A 19,022-nucleotide genomic window follows, 5' to 3' on the forward strand; every position below is an offset into this window, starting at 1 on the left:
TTGCTGCCCCTGAGAGAATTACAATGCCATAGGAAAATCTCAGAGGTTTTATTTCTTCTCTCTGGACTAATACCTAACCCAAACTTTTCTTTTGTTTCCTTTATTGCTTGCTCAATATAAAGGTGAATAACATCAGGGATAGGCTACAGCCCTGTCTCACTCCCTTCTCAATCACTGCTTCCCTTCTATGCCCCTCGTCTACATATGCCATAAATGTAGATTTGCCTTTCTTAAACTATCTTCTATGAGAAGCCGTATGTATAGTATTGCCTCACGGGTTCCTACATTTCTCTGGAATCCAAACTGATCTTCCCAGAGGTCGGCTTATACCAGTTTTTCCATTCTTCTGTAAAGGATTCATGTTAGTATTTTCCAAATGTGACTTATTAAACTGATAGGCCTGTAATTTTCATATCTGTTAGCACATGCTTTCCTTAGAATTGGAATTATTATATTCGTCATGAAGTCTGTTTGTATTCTGGTTGTCTCATACATCTGGCTGACCACATGGAAGAATTTTGTCGTGACTGGCTCTCCCACGGCTATCAGTAGTTCTAATGGAATGTTGTCTATTCCCGGGGACTTATTTCAATTTAAGTCTTTCAGTGCTTTGACAAATTCTTCATGCAGTATGATATCTCCCTTCTCATCTTCATCTACAACCTCTTGCATTTCCATAATATTGTCCTTAAATACATCTCCCCTGTAAAGACCATCTATATACTCCTTCCACCTTTCTGCTTTTTCTTCTTTTCTTAGGACTGGTTTGCTATCTGAGCTCTTGATGTTCATAGAGGTGGTTCTCTTTTTCGCAAAGGTCTCCTTGATCTTCCTGTATGCACCCTCCATCTTACCACGAGTGATATATGCTTGTACATCCTTACATTTGTTCTCTAGCCATTCCTGCTTAGCCATTTTGCACTTCCTGTCAATCTCATTTATTAGACATTTGTATTACCTTTCGCCTGCCTCATTTATCGCATTTTTATATTTTCTCCTTTCATCGACTAAATTCAATATTTCTTGTGTCACCCAAGGATTTCTACAAGCCCTCATCTTTTTACCTACTTGATCCTCTGCTGCCTTCACTATTTCGTCTCTCAAAGCTACCCATTCTTCTTCTACTGTATTCCTTTCCCTTGTTCTTGTCAATCATTCCCTAATGCTCACACTGAAACTCTCTGCAACCTCTGGTTCTTTCAGTTTATCCAGGTCCCATCTCCTTAAATTCCCTCCTTTTTGCAATTTCTTCAGTTTTAATCTGCAGTTCATAACCCATATATTGTGACCAGGGTCCACATCTGCCCCTGGAAATGTCTTACAATTTAAAACCTGGTTCCAAAATCTCTGTCTTACTATTATACGAGGGTTGGAACTTTAATAGTGGCAACTATTTATTTACAGCTCGTACAAAATAGATACGTGTTTCAAAGTTTTACTGACCTTCAAAGTAGTCCCAAGCATTGAGTATAATCCATTGCCAGTGATGTGGAAGTCGTAGGATACTCTTAGCGGTACTAGTTGTGTTGACAGTTCGAGCAGTGCGGTCTATTGCCCAACAAATTTGTACCAGTTCTGAAGTGAATGCTGTGAAGTGTTTCCTCCAGTTTAGAAATCAAGTTGAACTTACAAGGGCTTAATTAAGTCAGGGGAGTGCAGTAGGTGGTACAGCACTTATCAGCCCCATCAACCAAACAACTCTGTAACAGCTCGCACTGTACCTGCTTGAGCATTGTGCTGCAAAATAATGATCAGGTACTGCAGAAAGTGTCATCACTTCTGTCTCTAATCGGGTCGTAGGTTGTGTTCCAAAAATGAACAGCATAGAAAAAGAAGTGGTGACACTTTCTGCAGGATCTGAACATCATTTTACAGGACAGTGTGTGGATGCAAGCTGTTACTGATTTGTTTGACTGATGGGGCTGCTAAGTGCTATACTGCCTACTGCACTCCCCTGACGTAAGCCCTCATTAAGTTCAACTCGATTTCTAAACTGAAGGAAACACTCCAGGGCATTTGCTTCAGAACTGCTACAGATTCGTCAGGCAAGACACCATGCCGCTCAAACTGTCAACACAACTGGCACTGGTAAGAGTATCCTACAACTTCCATATCGCTGACAACGGGTTATACACAATGATGATGACTACTTTGAAGGTCAGTAAAACTTTGAAACACGTATCTATTTTGTACGAGCTATAAATAAATAGTTGCCACAATTGAAATTCCAATCCTCATATAATCAATCTGAAACCTTCCTGTCTCTCCAGGTCTCATCCACATATACAATCTTCGTTCACAATTCTTAAACCTAGTATGACTTACGATCAAATTATGCTCTGTGCAAAATTCTACCAGACAGCTTCCTCTTTCATACCTTAACTATTTAAATAATTTCTTTTACCTCATCATACATTTCCTCAATCTCTTCCTCATCTGCGAAGCTAATTGGTATATAAATTTGTACTATTATTGTGGGTGTGGGCTTCGTGTCTATCTCGGCTACAATAAGGCGTTCACTATGCTGTTCATAGTAGGTTACCCATGTTCCTATTATCTTATTCATTATTAAACCTACTACTGCATTACCCCTATTTGATTTTGTATTTAAAACCCTATATTTACCTGACCAGAAGTCCTGTTCCTCCTGCCACCAAACTTCACTAATTCCCGCTATATCTAACATTAACCTGTCCATTTCTCTTTTTAAAATTTCTAACATACCTGCTCGATTAACGTGTCTGACATTTCACCCTCCGATCCTTAGAATGTCAGTTTTGCAGTTTTTTTTCTCCTGACGACATCCTCCTTAGTAGTCCCTGTCCAGATATCTGAAGGGGGACAATTTTACCTCTGGAATATTTTACCCAAGAGGATGCCGCCATCATTTAACCATACAGTGGAGCTGCGTGCCCTCAGGAAAAATTACGGCTGTAGTTTCCGCTTGCTTTCAGTTGTTCACAGTACCAACACAGCTAGGCCGTCTTGGTCGATGTTACAAGGCCAAATTAGTCAATCATCCAGACTGTTGCCCCTGAAACTACTGAAAAGGCTCCTGCCCCTCTTCAGGAACCACAAGTTTATCTGGCCTCTCAACAGATACCCCTCCATTGTGGTTGACCGTACAGTACGGCTATCTGTATCGCTGAAGCATGCAAGCCTCCCCACCAATGGCAATGTCCACAGTTCAATGGGGGAAGTCCGTGGAGATACAGACAGAGAATACTACACTGCAAGTATGCCCCTTCTGTCCCACACCATATGCTCCAATCATCGCCGTAACTGGTAACACTGGGGTAAGTCCACATTTGGATGCTGTTTCTGCTTCTGACTCTCCCTAGAACAATTATTTTCTTGGAGAAATATCACTGTCACTTCTTAACGTAACACTTGACATATTCATTTTATGCCACCCAGAATGAACATTACTGTGGCTAATAATCACCATCATCATACTTACACTAAGATGAAAATCTGGGCTGCATGTTCCACAGAAACCCAAAAGTGCGCGCTACAAACAAATACGACAAAATGACGTTGTTCATTGGAGTGCTATGTGGTATAATGCCCTTCCCACTGTGCTTCATGCCATCACCTGCCTTCTTATATGCACACAGCACTTTACACTTTTGTTTAGTGGATGAGACATGGCCAATTTCTATATCAGTTCAGAATCTGAACTTAAATAAGTCTAGTTCAATGATTACAGATGCATAAACAAATTTATTTCTTCTCCATGAATTTTAATACCTACTCCGAATTTTTCTTTTGTTTCCTTTACTGCTTGCTCAATATACAGATTGAACAACATCGGGGAGAGGCTACAACCCTGCCTCACTCCCTTCCCAACCACTGCTTCCCTTTCATGTCCCTCGACTCTTATAACTGCCATCTGGTTTCTGTACAAATTGTAAATAGCCTTTCGCTCCCTGTATTTTACCCCTGCCACCTTTAGAATTTGAAAGAGAGTATTCCAGTCAACATTGTCAAAAGCTTTCTCTAAGTCTACAAATGCTAGAAATGTAGGTTTGCCTTTCCTTAATCTTTCTTCTAAGATAAGTCGTAAGGTCAGTATTCCTCACGTGTTCCAGTGTTTCTACGGAATCCAAACTGATCTTCCCCGAGGTTGGCTTCTACTAGTTTTTCCATTCGTCTGTAAAGAATTCGTGTTAGTATTTTGTAGCTGTGACTTATTAAGCTGATAGTTCGGTAATTTTCACATCTGTCAACACCTGCTTTCTTTGGGATTGGAATTATTATATTCTTCTTGAAGTCTGAGGGAATTTCGCCTGTTTCATACATCTTGCTCACCAGATGGTAGAGTTTTGTCAGGACTGGCTCTCCCAGGGCCGTCAGTAGTTCCAATGGAATATTGTCTACTCCGGGGGCCTTGTTTCGACTCAGGTCTTTCAGTGCTCTGTCAAACTCTTCACGCAGTATCATACCTCCCATTTCATCTTCATCTACATCCTCTTCCATTTCCATAATATTGTCCTCAAGCACATCACCCTTGTATAGACCCTCTATATACTCCTTCCACCTTTCTGCTTTCCCTTCTTTGCTTACAACTGGGTTTCCATCTGAGCTCTTGATATTCACACAAGTCGTTCTCTTATCTCCAAAGGTCTCTTTAATTTTCCTGTAGGCGGTATCTATCTTACCCCTAGTGAGATAGGCCTCTACATCCTTACATTTGTCCTCTAGCCATCCCTGCTTAGCCATTTTGCACTTCCTGTCGATAATGGAATGTAGTCTAATTAAGTCGGGTGATGCTGAGGGAATTAGATTAGGAAATGAGGCACTTAAACTAGTAAAGGAGTTTTGCTATTTGGGGAGCAAAATAACTGATGATGGTCGAAGTAGAGAGGATATAAAATGTAGACTGGCAATGGCAAGGAAAGCGTTTCTGAAGAAGAGAAATTTGTTAACATCCAGTATTGATTTAAGTGTCAGGAAGTCATTTCTGAAAGTATTCGTATGGAGTGTAGCCATGTATGGAAGTGAAACATGGACGATAAATAGTTTGGACAAGAAGAGAATAGAAGCTTTCGAAATGTGGTGCTACAGAAGAATGCTGAAGATTAGATGGGTAGATCACATAACTAATGAGGAAGTATTGAATAGGATTGGGGAGAAGAGAAGTTTTGTGGCACAACTTGACCAGAAGAAGGGATCGGTTGGTGGGACATGTTCTGAGGCATCGAGGGATCACCAATTTAGTATTGGAGGGCAGCGTGGAGGGTAAAAATCGTAGAGGGAGACCAAGAGATGAATACACTAAGCAGATTCAGAAGGATGTAGGTTGCAGTAGGTACTGGGAGATGAAAAAGCTTGCACAGGATAGAGTAGCATGGAGAGCTGCATCAAACCAGTCTCAGGACTGAAGACCACAACAACAACAACAACAACAACAACAACTGTTTAGTGTATACTGATCACTGGAGAGAGACTTAAAAGCAGAAACTGAGCTGAATGTAGAGAATGTCATAGTATTTCCAGTTGCTAGCAGGACGCAGATGAATATTTTCTAAATCTCTCTGCACAGAAAGCATCATACACCAGTTTCTGTCACTCCACTCCAGAAGGTAGTAATATATCAGTTTTTGTTACCACAACTTCTTTCTTGGCGGTAAATTTCAGAAGCATTATATAAATAAAAACTTTTATATTTGTGTTGGGATATTGTCTGTCGAAAGAACAGATGATTTGCAAAAAAATTCTTATCCCACTTTTTTTTTTTGTTTGGTCAACATTTCAGTGAGTAAGTAATAGCAAAGATTTTTTGTGCATAGGAAGAACTCCTACAGCCAAAATAGCCAATCAAGTGCAGATCTTCATACAAGCAACTGCCTGGGAGACTTCCTGGTTCACGCAGACAATTAATGAACCTGGCAATGTCTGACTACTGCTAAATATGAATGGGAAATGGATATATACATCCTAATGTCTTTCCCCCACATCTCTCTGCCCATCTCCTTCCACCTCTGTATGTCCATTTCCTTTCGCCGTCGCCCCCTGGCCCCTCTGTCCACCTCTTCTTCCCCCATCTCTCTGGCCTCAAGTCTTGTTTATTGTTATTACAAATGAAAACTTGATTGGGAATTAAAGTTGTTTAAAATGAATGGGTAAATCAGATGGGATCATTTGTATATGGGGTACGAGAGAGACCTCTCCAGCTGCTGAATCTGTCACAATAGTAGATCTGATGACAGTATTTTGCATAGTTTTATTCTGCAAATAGGTAGAATTACAATGTTTCAGATCCCAAAGCAATACTCTAATCATAAGCCGGTAAGTTATAAATATAGCTTTCCTGTTTTCTGTTAAAATAGAATGCAAGGAAGAAAACAAAACAGCACATTGATGTGTAAACCATTTTTTTAAGCTTATATACAGGGTGTTTCTGTAAGAACATGCAAAAATTTAACAGAACATAGAGGATGCTCTGAGGTCAGAGAAGCCAGCGTAAGCAGATAATAGGAATAAAATAACATTACTGTGTACTTTTTTATTTACATTAGATACAGTTAATCGCAAATACAGGGTGCGGCAGCATTCATAGTATGATATTAAAAACACACCATCAGGCAGTAACTGTAATTTATTTATTACTTCTTCTGTTGATTAATAGTTAAAGGTATGCCATTTACTAATGTGTAAATAAGTCATTGTCCATTGCGTGAATTGCTTTTTGAATATGCCTCCTGTCAAATGATGCCCCCTCTGCAGAACACATTTATCTAGGCGGCGTCGAAAGTTTTCCATAACAAGGCATAGCGTATTCCCTGGGACATTGCCGACAACAGTTCTGATGCGATCCTTCCTCAGGAATGGTGGTACAATGTGTTCAGAACACTTCTTGCTTCAGGTAGCCCCAAAGGAAAAAGTCTGCACATGAAAGGTCAGGTGAACGAGGCGCCCACGAAATGTCACGAAAACAGGAAATTACTCTACCGGGAAATGTCTGTCACGAGAAATACATGCAAATTCTGGATGTATGCGAGGTAGATCCGTCTTGTTGAAACCATAATTGTTCCACATCCACATCGCCCATACCTAACTGGGGAAGAACAAAGTCTTGCAGCATCTTTAGGTAGCATTCACTGGTGACAGTTACAGCCACACCGCTGTCATCCCCAAAGAAGTAAGGGCCAATAATCCCAAAGGAAGCAACTCCACACCACATTGTGACACAAGAACTGTGCAAGGGCTTGATGTGCAGTTCACGTGGGTTTACACCACTCCAATAATGCGCAGTCTGTTTATTCACAGAGCCACATAACTCCAAATGAGCTTCATCTGACATCAGGATGGTGTGCAACATTTGTGGATTTTGGCAAAGGAGATCACCCACAGTAAGCAGAATGTTTCGTGTGAAACCCAATCGCGAGGCCTAATTTCCTGAACAAACTGCAGCTTATATGGGTGAAAATGGAGATCTTCGGGCAATATTCTCCTGAACAAGCGATCGGACATATTCACAGCTTGTGCTTGACGATGAGCAGATCTTTTTGGGCTACGCAATAGTGCAGCATGAACATTTTCCATGGTTTCTGGTGTCCACACAGTTCTTTCACTTCTTTCCAGTTTGCCATTGCAAACAGCACATGTAGTTTGAAATGCATGTACCCACCTCACAACGGTCTGTTCATTCAGAACTTTCCCATGACGTTCCAAGTTGAAATGTTGCCGGAATAGATGCTGGGTAGCAATAACAGAGTTGTTATTTTTTAAATAACTTTCAACAGCAAAGGCACGATGCTGTGCACTCCACCGCTCCATATCACTGTCACACTCTAAATGGCCGCTCATTAGTACACGAATGCGGCACGAGCTGGCGCACATTCCTGCAGTATGTCATTGTACTACGCAAGTCAAATTACACTATGAATGCCATACATGACTTCAGATATCACCATAGGAAATCATCAAGAAGATTCAGGTCAGGTGACCTTTCAGGCCACGGAATAGGACCTCCCCTTCCAATCCAGCGACCAATAAATACAGCATTCAGACGATTGCAGACCTCCACAGTGAAGTGAAGCGGTGCACTGTTATTTTGTATCCACATCATCTCATGAAGAGCCAAGGGTATATTCTCCAACAACTCAGGTAGAACTCTTTGCACGAACCTCAAATACAGGTAGCCATTCAGACAGCAGAACGTACCTGATGGTGTGACTCTAGTACAGCGCGGAGATTTTCCTCATCCCACACATCCTGCTGTTCGAAATACCATCACAATTAAATGATGCCTTGTCAGTAAACAGCATGATTTTGAGGAAATCTAGTCGATCAATCCATTGCTGAAGCAACCACTGGCACAATGTGAAGCTCAGTGTAAAGTCGGTCACAAGCATTGCATTGACTCGTTATGGGTGATATGGGTATAATTGTTGTTCGTGGGGTACTCGCCACATGCTAGTATGTGCAGCACCCATCTCACGTGCAATACGACAAGTATTTACGGTGGGCTCCGCTGCAACACATTCCAGCACCTCCTCTTTAGAATCAGGTGTGCGAGTGGCCTCATATTGCCAGGTCTCTCGTTTCTTCTTTCCAATGAACCAGTCTCCCACCTTTGATGATCAAGAGAAAAACTGTCATTGTGATGGATGACACCTGATAAGAAATCGTTCCCTGTACAGCCTTTCAGCAGCAAGAGCATAGCAGCAAACTTCCCCATACATAAGATGCACATCACAGAGTTCTGCAAAACTGTACCGGTACTGCTCCACCATGTTGGACTGTACGTCTCTGAATAGCACTGAGTAATGAATAGGTCTTTTGTTGATTTATAACATGCTCTGTCATATGATACAACAGAGCCACCTTATGGACAAGTAAAGCAAATGTAACCTGCATCATGGCTTCCTAGTAATCAGGCTCATCCTCCTAGTTTCCTTCCAGGAAATAAAGTGTGTACATGTAAATAAACAGCACAATATGTACAAACTTGTATGTATGTTAGTAGTAAATAAACTGGAAAACAGTAATGCTAGACAACATGGTAGACAAGTTTACTTCCGTATCTCTTTAAGCTGGCTTCTCTGACTGCAGGTTCCCTCCCTCAAATAGTTCAGTGGTGCATTCTCTATTACTGTTACATTTTTGCGCACTCTTACAGAAATGATCTGTGTAAACAATTATGATTAAGAGGACTGATTACTTATTTATCTTTTGGTACATAAAGTAAATAATGTCTCACCCTGTTGCTGTCAAAGTGAACAACTATTGCTTCAACAGAAACAGCAAAATCTTCACTGCCCAAGGTTTTCTTCTCAACAGCACACAGGTTTACATCTGCTGTGTAGTACTTTGTATCTATATGCCAGGGATATGCCTTTATCCCATCTTCCACTTCTGTATAGTCTGGAAGTTCCTCTACACCCAGAATTGCTGAAAAATGTGAAAGCAAAGTGAAACTATAACAGTGTTTTGAGAAAGATAAAAGACAATGCATGTATGCATTTTTTTCACTTCAACTGCAGCTCACTGAATGTAAATATTACAAATTTTGTAACATACATTAAGATGTGAGCTGTCAATGACAATATCTGTTTGACAAAGCAACTCCCAAATGCAATTAGTTACAACTGAAGCAAAATTGGAATAATGTCTTATGATAAAGGAGCAAAATTGAAAATAATATATTATGACACGGGCTATCGTCTAGGTGAACTAAATTATATAAATCGTACATCCTACCAAATACTTTTTTACTCAGTGGCCACTCATTAAAATTATACGAATAAAATGGTATAGCATTTCTACAGCGGTTAATTTTGATTTATAGTGTGAATGTTTATGATTAGTTAACGTAGTGGCTTGCTTGTGAAGTCCAAGAAAAGCTACTGATCCCGGTTTGCAAGTGGCCATGTAAGAAACACAACTTAAGTCGCCACAAATAGCAAATGATCATAATGTCACATTGCAATCTCTTTAAGGAGAAATGCGAAGCTGAATACGAATACACAATAAGGAAGCCACCTAAAAGTAAGCACAAACCCTACAACGTTTTAATACCCATGAGTAACGCAGCTCTGCAATATGTTAGCAAACATTTTAACCTATCAGTTTTTGTTCATATTTCGTGGACTGTAATTGCGAGTATCCTCTCTACAACGTGAAATTATATGATATTTAGGGGAATCAAAGTAAGATGCATTAACAAATATGAACGAAAAACAAACTCATAACCACAATCAAGACAGCTATTAGGACTTGGGGAACTTCGAATATTGAAACAGTACAAGAGCAGCTCTTGATGATTTCATGATATTTTACGAACTTTTAGTCAGCAAACATTTATTAAATTTCATGTTATTGACCCCACATCGACAATAATACGAAATGTAAACTTACATTTTATTATATCTTCTGGGTGTGTGCTAGTGCAGCTGGCTATTACTGCACATGGGCGAGACTCCATTGTTTAAATATTTATGAAATCTTTTCTTAACTGACAAATATAAAAGCAATTCTGTCGCTCCAAATTGATTACTCTGTCAACAGGCAATGATAGTACCAAACTCTAAACCCCGAAATACGCACCACATATTGACTCCTGTCACCTTACAGTATGTGTCATTTTGTGTCACGGCACCAACACATTCCGGATTAGTGCATATTTCCTTTAAGTTATGCTTGCCTATGATACTTTATTTCCTATTAAATGACAAAATATGATATGCATAATTATCTCTGAATGTTTGTTTGTTGCAAGATGGTACGCTGTGTGTGATATTAGTGTTTTGTAGAATCGCAGTAGATATTCGTTTGTTGACGGGTTCTGACGTGAGCAGTTGGAGTTTGTTGTCGTGGCTGTGGTAGCAAAAGTTTATACAAATTAAAGAAAATGTCAACGTTACAAACTGTGCTGGGTAAATTTTACGTGGAATATGCTAACAACACACCCAAGAAGTTGAAAATAATTGATGCGTACTTGCTATACATATTCCTAACCGGCGTTATTCAGTTCGTGTACTGCTGCTTAGTGGGCACATTTCCATTCAATTCCTTCTTAAGTGGATTTATTTCATGCGTGAGCTGTTTCGTCTTAGGAGGTAGGTGTATTCGTTGGTAAGCACTTATAGTCTGTTAAGAATTTTAGGCCTGTGTAGTAGATAACCATATAACTCCCATTTGTAGCATTGTAGGCACGTGTTCGTCCAATTTTGAGATGAAAGCACTCTATAGGGCGCACTGTAGACGGAGGACTATCACTGTATGTCTTGTGTTCGTTTCAGATTTTAGTCGTGTAGTGCTGTTTAGTCGAAGATTATGTGGCATTGCTGGTAGAAGACTGCCAGTGTTGATTTAATATTTTAATACTTTAAGTTGCCGGGGGCCCAATTTCTGGCTCGGATTAGGGGAAAAATATCTTCATTTCTGAGGACAAATTGAAGTATCATTAGGTGGGTGTTACGTTAGACAGTCCCATGTTAACACTTAATTTGTACTGGAAGAATTGGTGATTCTTGCTGACTTTTGATCAGGTATGATTCACAAATTCAGTGCACTCTTTTTCCATAAACTACGAAGATTGCAAAGACGTGATTGCCAGACGTAGGAGGGAAGTAGCATATGAATGTTTTTTCCCTGTTTTAATGGCTGTGTGTTTGCAGTGCTCTTGCACTATGGAGGAAGAGTGAGGCTTGCACTAGGGAGAGGGAGTGAAGACACACTGAAAACTATCCATTTCCTTAATTTTCAGTCTTTAGTTCTAAGTGTACCTGTTACCATTGAGGCCCATTTTTTATTATTCTTTTATTTATTTTCCCTTAGTAATGTTAATGTCTTCTCTTTTTGCTTCTCAGTGTTTATAGACCTACTTAAATTACTCGTGCACTCTTCACAAAGATAAGTGGTTGTTGGGTGAAAGGTGTACTTCATTTCACTTTATAACATATACGCATTAATACAATACTTGACATTTCTTACTCGGTGATCTTCATCATAGGGAATGTATGAGGCCAGCATTTCATAGAAACGCAAAGCATTTTCATGTGTAACAACATTCAGGCATTCTTGGTGAAGATATTTGAATTGTCCATATTAAACAGTAATGTGGTTCTTAGCAAGGGTGTCAGTAACATTACAGTTGTCACAGTACTTCATAGAGTTCTCATCTGCATGTAGTTACGTTTTGATATTTTGCATAAAAAAATCATGACATATTAGCAAATTCATTGTTTTTTCTAATAAGCGAAACTCCTTGCTGTAATATCAGCTGGCATAAGTAGTGTGTATTAGGGTCTAAATTATTTTTCACTATATCAGATTGTTGTTTTGCTTTTCAGTTTGTCTGCGACTACAAGTCAACCCTCAGAACAAGAGCCAGTTCTATGGAATAAGTCCCGAAAGGGGCTTCGCGGACTTCCTCTTCGCGCACATCATTCTTCATCTTGTAGTTATGAATTTCATTGGATAGCTGTGGCACAAATTTCTATGGCATTTTTGATGTTTTTCAAAAATTGTTTTAAAATGATTGCTAAATAAATTTGATATTTGTTTGTCTTAACCATATTTTAATTGTTTGTTTTGATTACTGTGGTTTCGAAACAGGCATATGAATTAAGCTTCATAGGAAATTCCTATTATTACAGGGCCTAATGTACATCAGTGTTCCTTCATTACTAGTGTGGCTCCATTGTAGTTGGTATTAATTTTACAGTGTGATACCCATAAGGACTTCATTCACTTATCAGATGTCGGAGAAATAAATGGTTTTGAACCCCACACTTCAGTCAGAGATGTAACAAACCAGTTTTTGAAAGTGTTAACATTGAAGCATAGTTTTGGCTATCATAGCTTTTATAACAGCTCAAAATAAAATGGCAGGAGGTTACTTTAAAATTAACCTAATTCCTTTTCCAGCTCGTGACAGATCTGAGGAAATCTGATTATCTAATAACCTTGGTGATGACTTGCTATTAAACACTTTTTAAAAGAAAAATTTGAATAATAGCCAATTATCAACATCAAAAGTGATTAACTGCAAAAGAATGCTTGTATAATTTGCCTAATACATGTCATTTCCCTTTGGAGAGATGTTTACAGTACCTGAATGTATTATTTAGTCAGCTGCATCAACTTAAAGAAATATTTAATTTCCCAATAATTAAAGTTAAGAGACAGCAACAGCTTACAGTGCGTAAGTAAATCATCCAAAAACTTAATATAAACTATTAAAAGCTTTGAATTTCTATTTTTTTCCTATTTAATGTCTTTTTCTCTTGTCATATTGTGGAATAGTCAAAATAGCAACTCTTAGAAGACAGCCAGGATTTTGTCGAGGGAGGGGGGTCAGATTTGTTAAAGAGGATCGTACAATGACACATTTTTCATTTATTATGAAAATTTTCATAAGAACAATAAACCATTTTATTAGAAATTGCTCTCTTAGTTTTCACCAAGCAGAGATATAATCTCATTAGTTGGAAGTGCTGTACATTGGCAAACCACTAGGAAGCAGTCGTGCTCCAATTTCCCTTCACCATCCTAGGTCATTTTACACCCTTTTTCTTTCAGTGTGGAGTTGAGCTGAGGAAGTGATCTGGAATGCACAAGCACTAATTTTTTTTGGTGCACCATAATTATTAACAACAGGACTTTTGGAACAGACAGAGAAACTGGGATAATTTCTGGTGGCAAAAATGCAAATGATCTGGAATTATTCATCCTTACACTTTCCCAAATTTCCTCATTTAAGTATGCATCTGCCTCTACTTGCAATGTAAGAAAGATCATTTTTTGCACGAGAGAATATCCCAGCAGATAAATGCATGAGCCTAAATGCAAAGCGTTTGAATTATTAATTATTTATCATATGGCTTTTAGTGCTGTGAGTCTCCAAAGAGATGCTTGGCTCATCTTCAGTGCAACTCTATTCATTTAAGCAGAGGGGCTGCAGCTTTATGGGACTTGGGATCCATCAGGAAATAAAGGTGTTTGCAAAGAACTGGTTGTGGCATGTAGTAAAGGGACCAACCTCACCATTTGCCTAAAGTTAAATGGGAAACCACTGAAAATCATTTTCGAGATTGGCAGTGGATGGACTTGAGCCACGTAGTCTCCCAAATCCAGGAGTTGCCAGCTCAGTGACTCAACATGCAGAGCTACCCAAAGTCAGTGGAGAATTTGGTAAAATGGGTTGTTGTACTTTGTTTTAAACTAAAATAAAATGCATTACAACAACAGATTAAGTTCTGACATTGCATTTTTTCCTTTAACTGTGTACATTTGGTCTTTCGATAGTGTATGAATGCCTGCTAATTTTAAGATTTAACACAGCATGGAATTGATAGCTTCAATTATTTACAAGAGCGTAAATATATTTTGGACTAAAGGTTGAGGGAGGGACGAAGGGTGCTGTTGGCTTACGACGAATCCAAGCAACCCACTGAAAAAATCTTTTAGAAACAAGCTATAGAATGTGCTGTCATCACATATCCCACCCGCTCTCCCCAAATCCCTCCCCATCATTCCACATCAGAACTGGTTTCATAACTGGGTAACCAGATTTGGTGATATTTTGCCATTTCGGCTATTAATAATAGGATATTGAGCAAATTTGTCAAAGAAATGTAACCATCACCATTTGGGCAATATTTTTGTTGATCAATGCAATCTCTGTGTGACGCAGCCAAATCCAAGCGTATTTTTGTGCACTGATTTTAATTTAATGCCATTTGTTATGATATTTACTGCGTTGCTGCCTTGTGAAATACTGAAATATTGCAACCCCAAAGTTCTACCAGCCTCCAAACAACAACTCAGTGCTAACATCAAACTGCTGGTAATGAGGCTATTTTAGTAGTATACATGTTTTTAAGTTACCATAATGCTAGCGGATGAACAAAATCAGTTTCCTCCTTTCTTCTTACAAACTTATCCATAATTAGAAACTATAACAACAGCACACAACAGAAAATCAATAAATAGTAGCACTCACATTGAATTCAATTACAAATAAGGACTGAACTGATTAAAATAACAACAATTGAGCTCAAATAAGGCCAAAAATGATTTTGGATAAAACAGGATTGGATAATAGCTAATAGTGCTGTGGATATATAGATAGTTTGTGTCCCTTATTTGTCATATGATGAAAATAGCCCAATCACCTGTCCCCCTCCCCCATTGTCTATATCCTTGGCCCATCAACCCTTCCTTTTTGTACCTCCCAATGGCAAGCCTTCTCTTTTAACACAACATTAAATGCAAGAAATTGTTATACTGTCATTCCTACCACAGCCACTGTCCAAGTAGTTATTATCGAAACAATGATTAGTGAGTGGACATCTCCATTTACAAGCACACTTCACAAGTCACCGTGTGGTGCATGGCGTGGGTATCACATACCACTACTTGTCATTTCATTCACAAATAGTGCAGGAAAAACAGTTGTCTTACGAGCCTCTGTATGAGCCCTAGTTTCTTGCAGCTTATCTTTGTAGTCCTTACACAAAATTTACATTGGCAGCGGTATAATCATTCTGTAGTCGCATCAAGTGCTAGTTCTCTAAATTTCCCCAATAGCCCCACAGGGAAAGAGCATCATCTTCCCTCTATAGATTCCCATTTGAGTTCATGAATTATTTCTCTAATACTTGGGTGTTAGGCCTAATCGAATCTCTAAATCAGAATAAGGATTTGACTACTGCTCCAACCCAACCAAAGTCATTATCAAAGAATCCTTGTTTTATATTCAGGCAATGCCCACAGAGTGTAATTGCAAATGCAAGGTGCTATTGGAACTCTAGGATCTTATACAAGAGTCACCGAGTTAGGTTCAAATGGATGTAGTGTGCAGTTGTTCGCTCTTATGAAAATAATGGCCTAGTGTGAAGATTTGCTTGCATCAGACTAGTATTAGAACTGATGATAAAGTGTCGTTACATATCAATTGACCCAGGGACAATGCTGGAGCTGTGCATGGTTGTCCATAAAAGTAAAGAGGGAAGTACACGAGTTAAGTGTGTTTCACTTTGGTGACTCAGTTTTGGAGAAGGCAAGAAAGTAAATACAGATAGTCAAGTCATACTGTCCCTCACTAACAAGGAAGAAAGTGGGACTAGCCAAAAGTGACACTACATGCATGCTCAGCCAGCCAATACTAACGCATTTATTGAGGTTTTCCAAATCTAGACACCTACACCCAGAATACATTTGGTTGTGTATAATTCCCCCTACCCCTACCCCGTTTACTGAAAGTACTGCTCATGGGCATTTGTTTGGATTTGGGATCTGCATAAGTGACTTCCCCAAGAAGGCGCAAGAAATGAAGACTCTTCGGAATATTTTGCCAACCTTTATAAGAAGTAATACAGAATAGTTCGTGATACATCATTTTGTGTTCATTTGTTAGATTGCTCTATTTAGATCACCAGAACAATTGAGTGAAACCATTTGTCATAAGAGTGATCAAATCCTCTCAGGCATGACGACACATATCCCACTTTTCACACAGAGTCCAGACCATGAAGAGAAAAGCTCTATAGCTGGTAAGTTCTATAACTGATCTGTCTGAGGGGAGCCATTATTTTGCGCACCTTTAATTAAGGAATAATTTCTCTTACACATCCTTATACAGGGTGTTACAAAAAGGTACGGCCAAACTTTCAGGAAACATTCCTCACACACACATAAAGAAAAGATGTTATGTCAACATGCGTCCGGAAACGCTTAATTTCCATGTTAGAGCTCATTTTAGTTATGTCCACCTACGCTCAATGGTGCACGTTATCATGATTTAATACAAGACCAATTCCATGGCCTCCATGCTCTCCTGACCTCAACCCTCTTGACTTTCATTTATGGGGGCATTTGAAAGCTCTTGTCTACGCAACCCCGATACCAAATGTAGAGACTCTTCATGCTTGTATTGTGGACGTCTGTGATACAATACGCCATTCTCCAGGGCTGCATCAGGGATTCCATGCGACAGAGGGTGGATGCATGTATCCTCGCTAACGGAGGACATTTTGAACATTTCCTGTAACAAAGTGTTTGAAGTCACGCTGGTACGTTCTGTTGCTGTGTGTTTCCATTCCATGATTAATGTGATTTGAAGAGAAGTAATAAAATGAGCTCTGACATGGAAAGTAAGCGTTTCTGGACACGTGTCCACATAACATTTTCTTTCTTTGTGTGTGAGGAATGTTTCCTGAAAGTTTGGCCGTACCTTTTTATAACACCCTGTATAAGGAATGATTTCTTGGTTTCAAGTAAATTAAATAATTCTAAATTACAAGATTAACGACTAAAAGCCCTAAACATGTACACTGTCTAAAACCATTTACAAAATTAAGGTTTTGGTTACAACATGTTAACATAAAGTGTTTATGTAACGATGGTACACACTTTGAGGAATCAGGAACTGTCTTATGAGAATACACATGTGAGGCAATACTGACCCTACAACTTATTTTAGAAGATAGATTAAGGAAAGGCAAACCTACGTTTCTAGCATTTGTAGTCTTAGAGAAAGCTTTTGACAATGTTGACTGGAATACTATCTTTCAAATTCTGAAGGTGTCGGGGGTAAAATACAGGGAGCAAAAGGCTATTTACAAGAAGCAGTGGTCAGGAAGGGAGTGAGACAGGGTTGTAGCCTATCCCCGATGTTATTCAATCTGTATATTCAGCAAGCAGTAAAGAAAACAAAAGAAAAATTCGGAGTAGGAATTAAAAACCACAGAGAAGAAACAAAAAATTTTATGTTCGATGAGATTGTAATTCTGTGAGAGATAGCAAAGGACCTGGAAGAGCAGTTGAATGGAATGGACAGTGACTAGAAAGGAGGATGTAAAATGAACATCAACAGAAGCAAAAAGAGGATAATGGAATGTAGTTGAATGAAGTCGGGTGATGCTGGGGGAATTAGATTAGGAAATGAGACACAAAGTGGTAGATGAGTTTTGCTATTGGGGAGCAAAATAACTGATGATGGTTGAAGTAGAGAGGATATAAAATGTAGACTAGCAATGGCAAGGAAAGCATTTCTGAAGAAGAGAAATTTGTTAACATCGAGTACAGATTTAAGTGTCAAGAAGTTTTTTATGAAAGCATTCGTATGGAGTGTACCCTTGTTTGGAAGTGAAACATGGGTGATAAGTGGTCTAGACAAGAAGAGAATAGAAGCTTTCGAAATGTGGTGCTACAGAAGAATGCTGAAGATTAGACGAGTAGATCATGTAACTAATGAGGAGATATTGAATAGAATTGGGGCAAAGAGGAATTTGTGGCACAACTTGACTAGAAGAAGGGACTGGTTGGTAGGACATGTTCTGAGGCATCAAGGGCTCACCAATTCAGTATTGGAGGGTAAAAATCGTAGAGGGAGACCAAAAGATGAACACACCAAGCAAATTCAGAAGGATGTAGGTTGCTGTAGGTACTGGGAGATGAAGAAGACTGCACATGATAGAGTAGCATGGAGAGCTGCATCAGACTAGTCTCTGGACTGAAGACCACAATAACAACAACAAATTACAGCTCACATCAGTTGCCAATGGAGAAGTCTCGGGGAACCCACCGATACGGCATTTCTATAGGTGCAGATTAGATGATGCAGAGGTTATTTTATCTTGTCAACTAGCCACATAGCAGACATCAAAAACCATCTTTGTCAGATTATTGACAGTCATGTTAAATTAGGATCACAAATTTTAGTAACAACTCATGAAGTGACAATTTGATGGCTTAACAGAAAAAAAAACCACTCAGTTTCACAAGGGCTGTGTGCACAGTGCTGTGGAGATGGCAGATTGATTATAGCATATTGGCTGTCCATGCATTTATTCCAGCTGAAATCAGACCTCATATGTGGTCTCTGACAAATAGAGTAGTATGTGAGGATATGTTTTCATAATTTCCACTGGTGAATCTTTATGGGGTACATTATACTTATTAGTGAAATAGTCATATTTTGGGTGCTCTAAATCAGTGGTACAAGCTAGGGCAACAGTAAACAAACATTCCATGTTTTGTTTACAGAAAGTTGGTGATATCTGTAC

General features: G+C 39.1%; 1 protein-coding gene across 1 annotated transcript in view; it reads right to left on the reverse strand.

Annotated features, from left to right (window-relative positions):
- Positions 1 to 10,690, reverse strand: part of LOC124615757 (alpha- and gamma-adaptin-binding protein p34-like) — an 81,602-nt gene extending 70,912 nt beyond the window's left edge. Inside the window, exons 1-2 of the mRNA XM_047143846.1 lie at positions 10,366 to 10,690; positions 9,209 to 9,399 (exon numbers count right to left, since the gene is read on the reverse strand). Of these exons, the coding sequence (XP_046999802.1) occupies positions 9,209 to 9,399; positions 10,366 to 10,432 (258 nt within the window). The 5' untranslated portion in view covers positions 10,433 to 10,690. The remainder of the gene's footprint in view (positions 1 to 9,208; positions 9,400 to 10,365) is intronic.
- Between the last annotated feature and the right edge of the window lie 8,332 nt (positions 10,691 to 19,022).

The sequence above is a fragment of the Schistocerca americana genome, chromosome 5 (genome assembly GCF_021461395.2).
Source record: "Schistocerca americana isolate TAMUIC-IGC-003095 chromosome 5, iqSchAmer2.1, whole genome shotgun sequence".
Taxonomy (NCBI): Eukaryota; Metazoa; Arthropoda; class Insecta; order Orthoptera; family Acrididae; genus Schistocerca; species Schistocerca americana.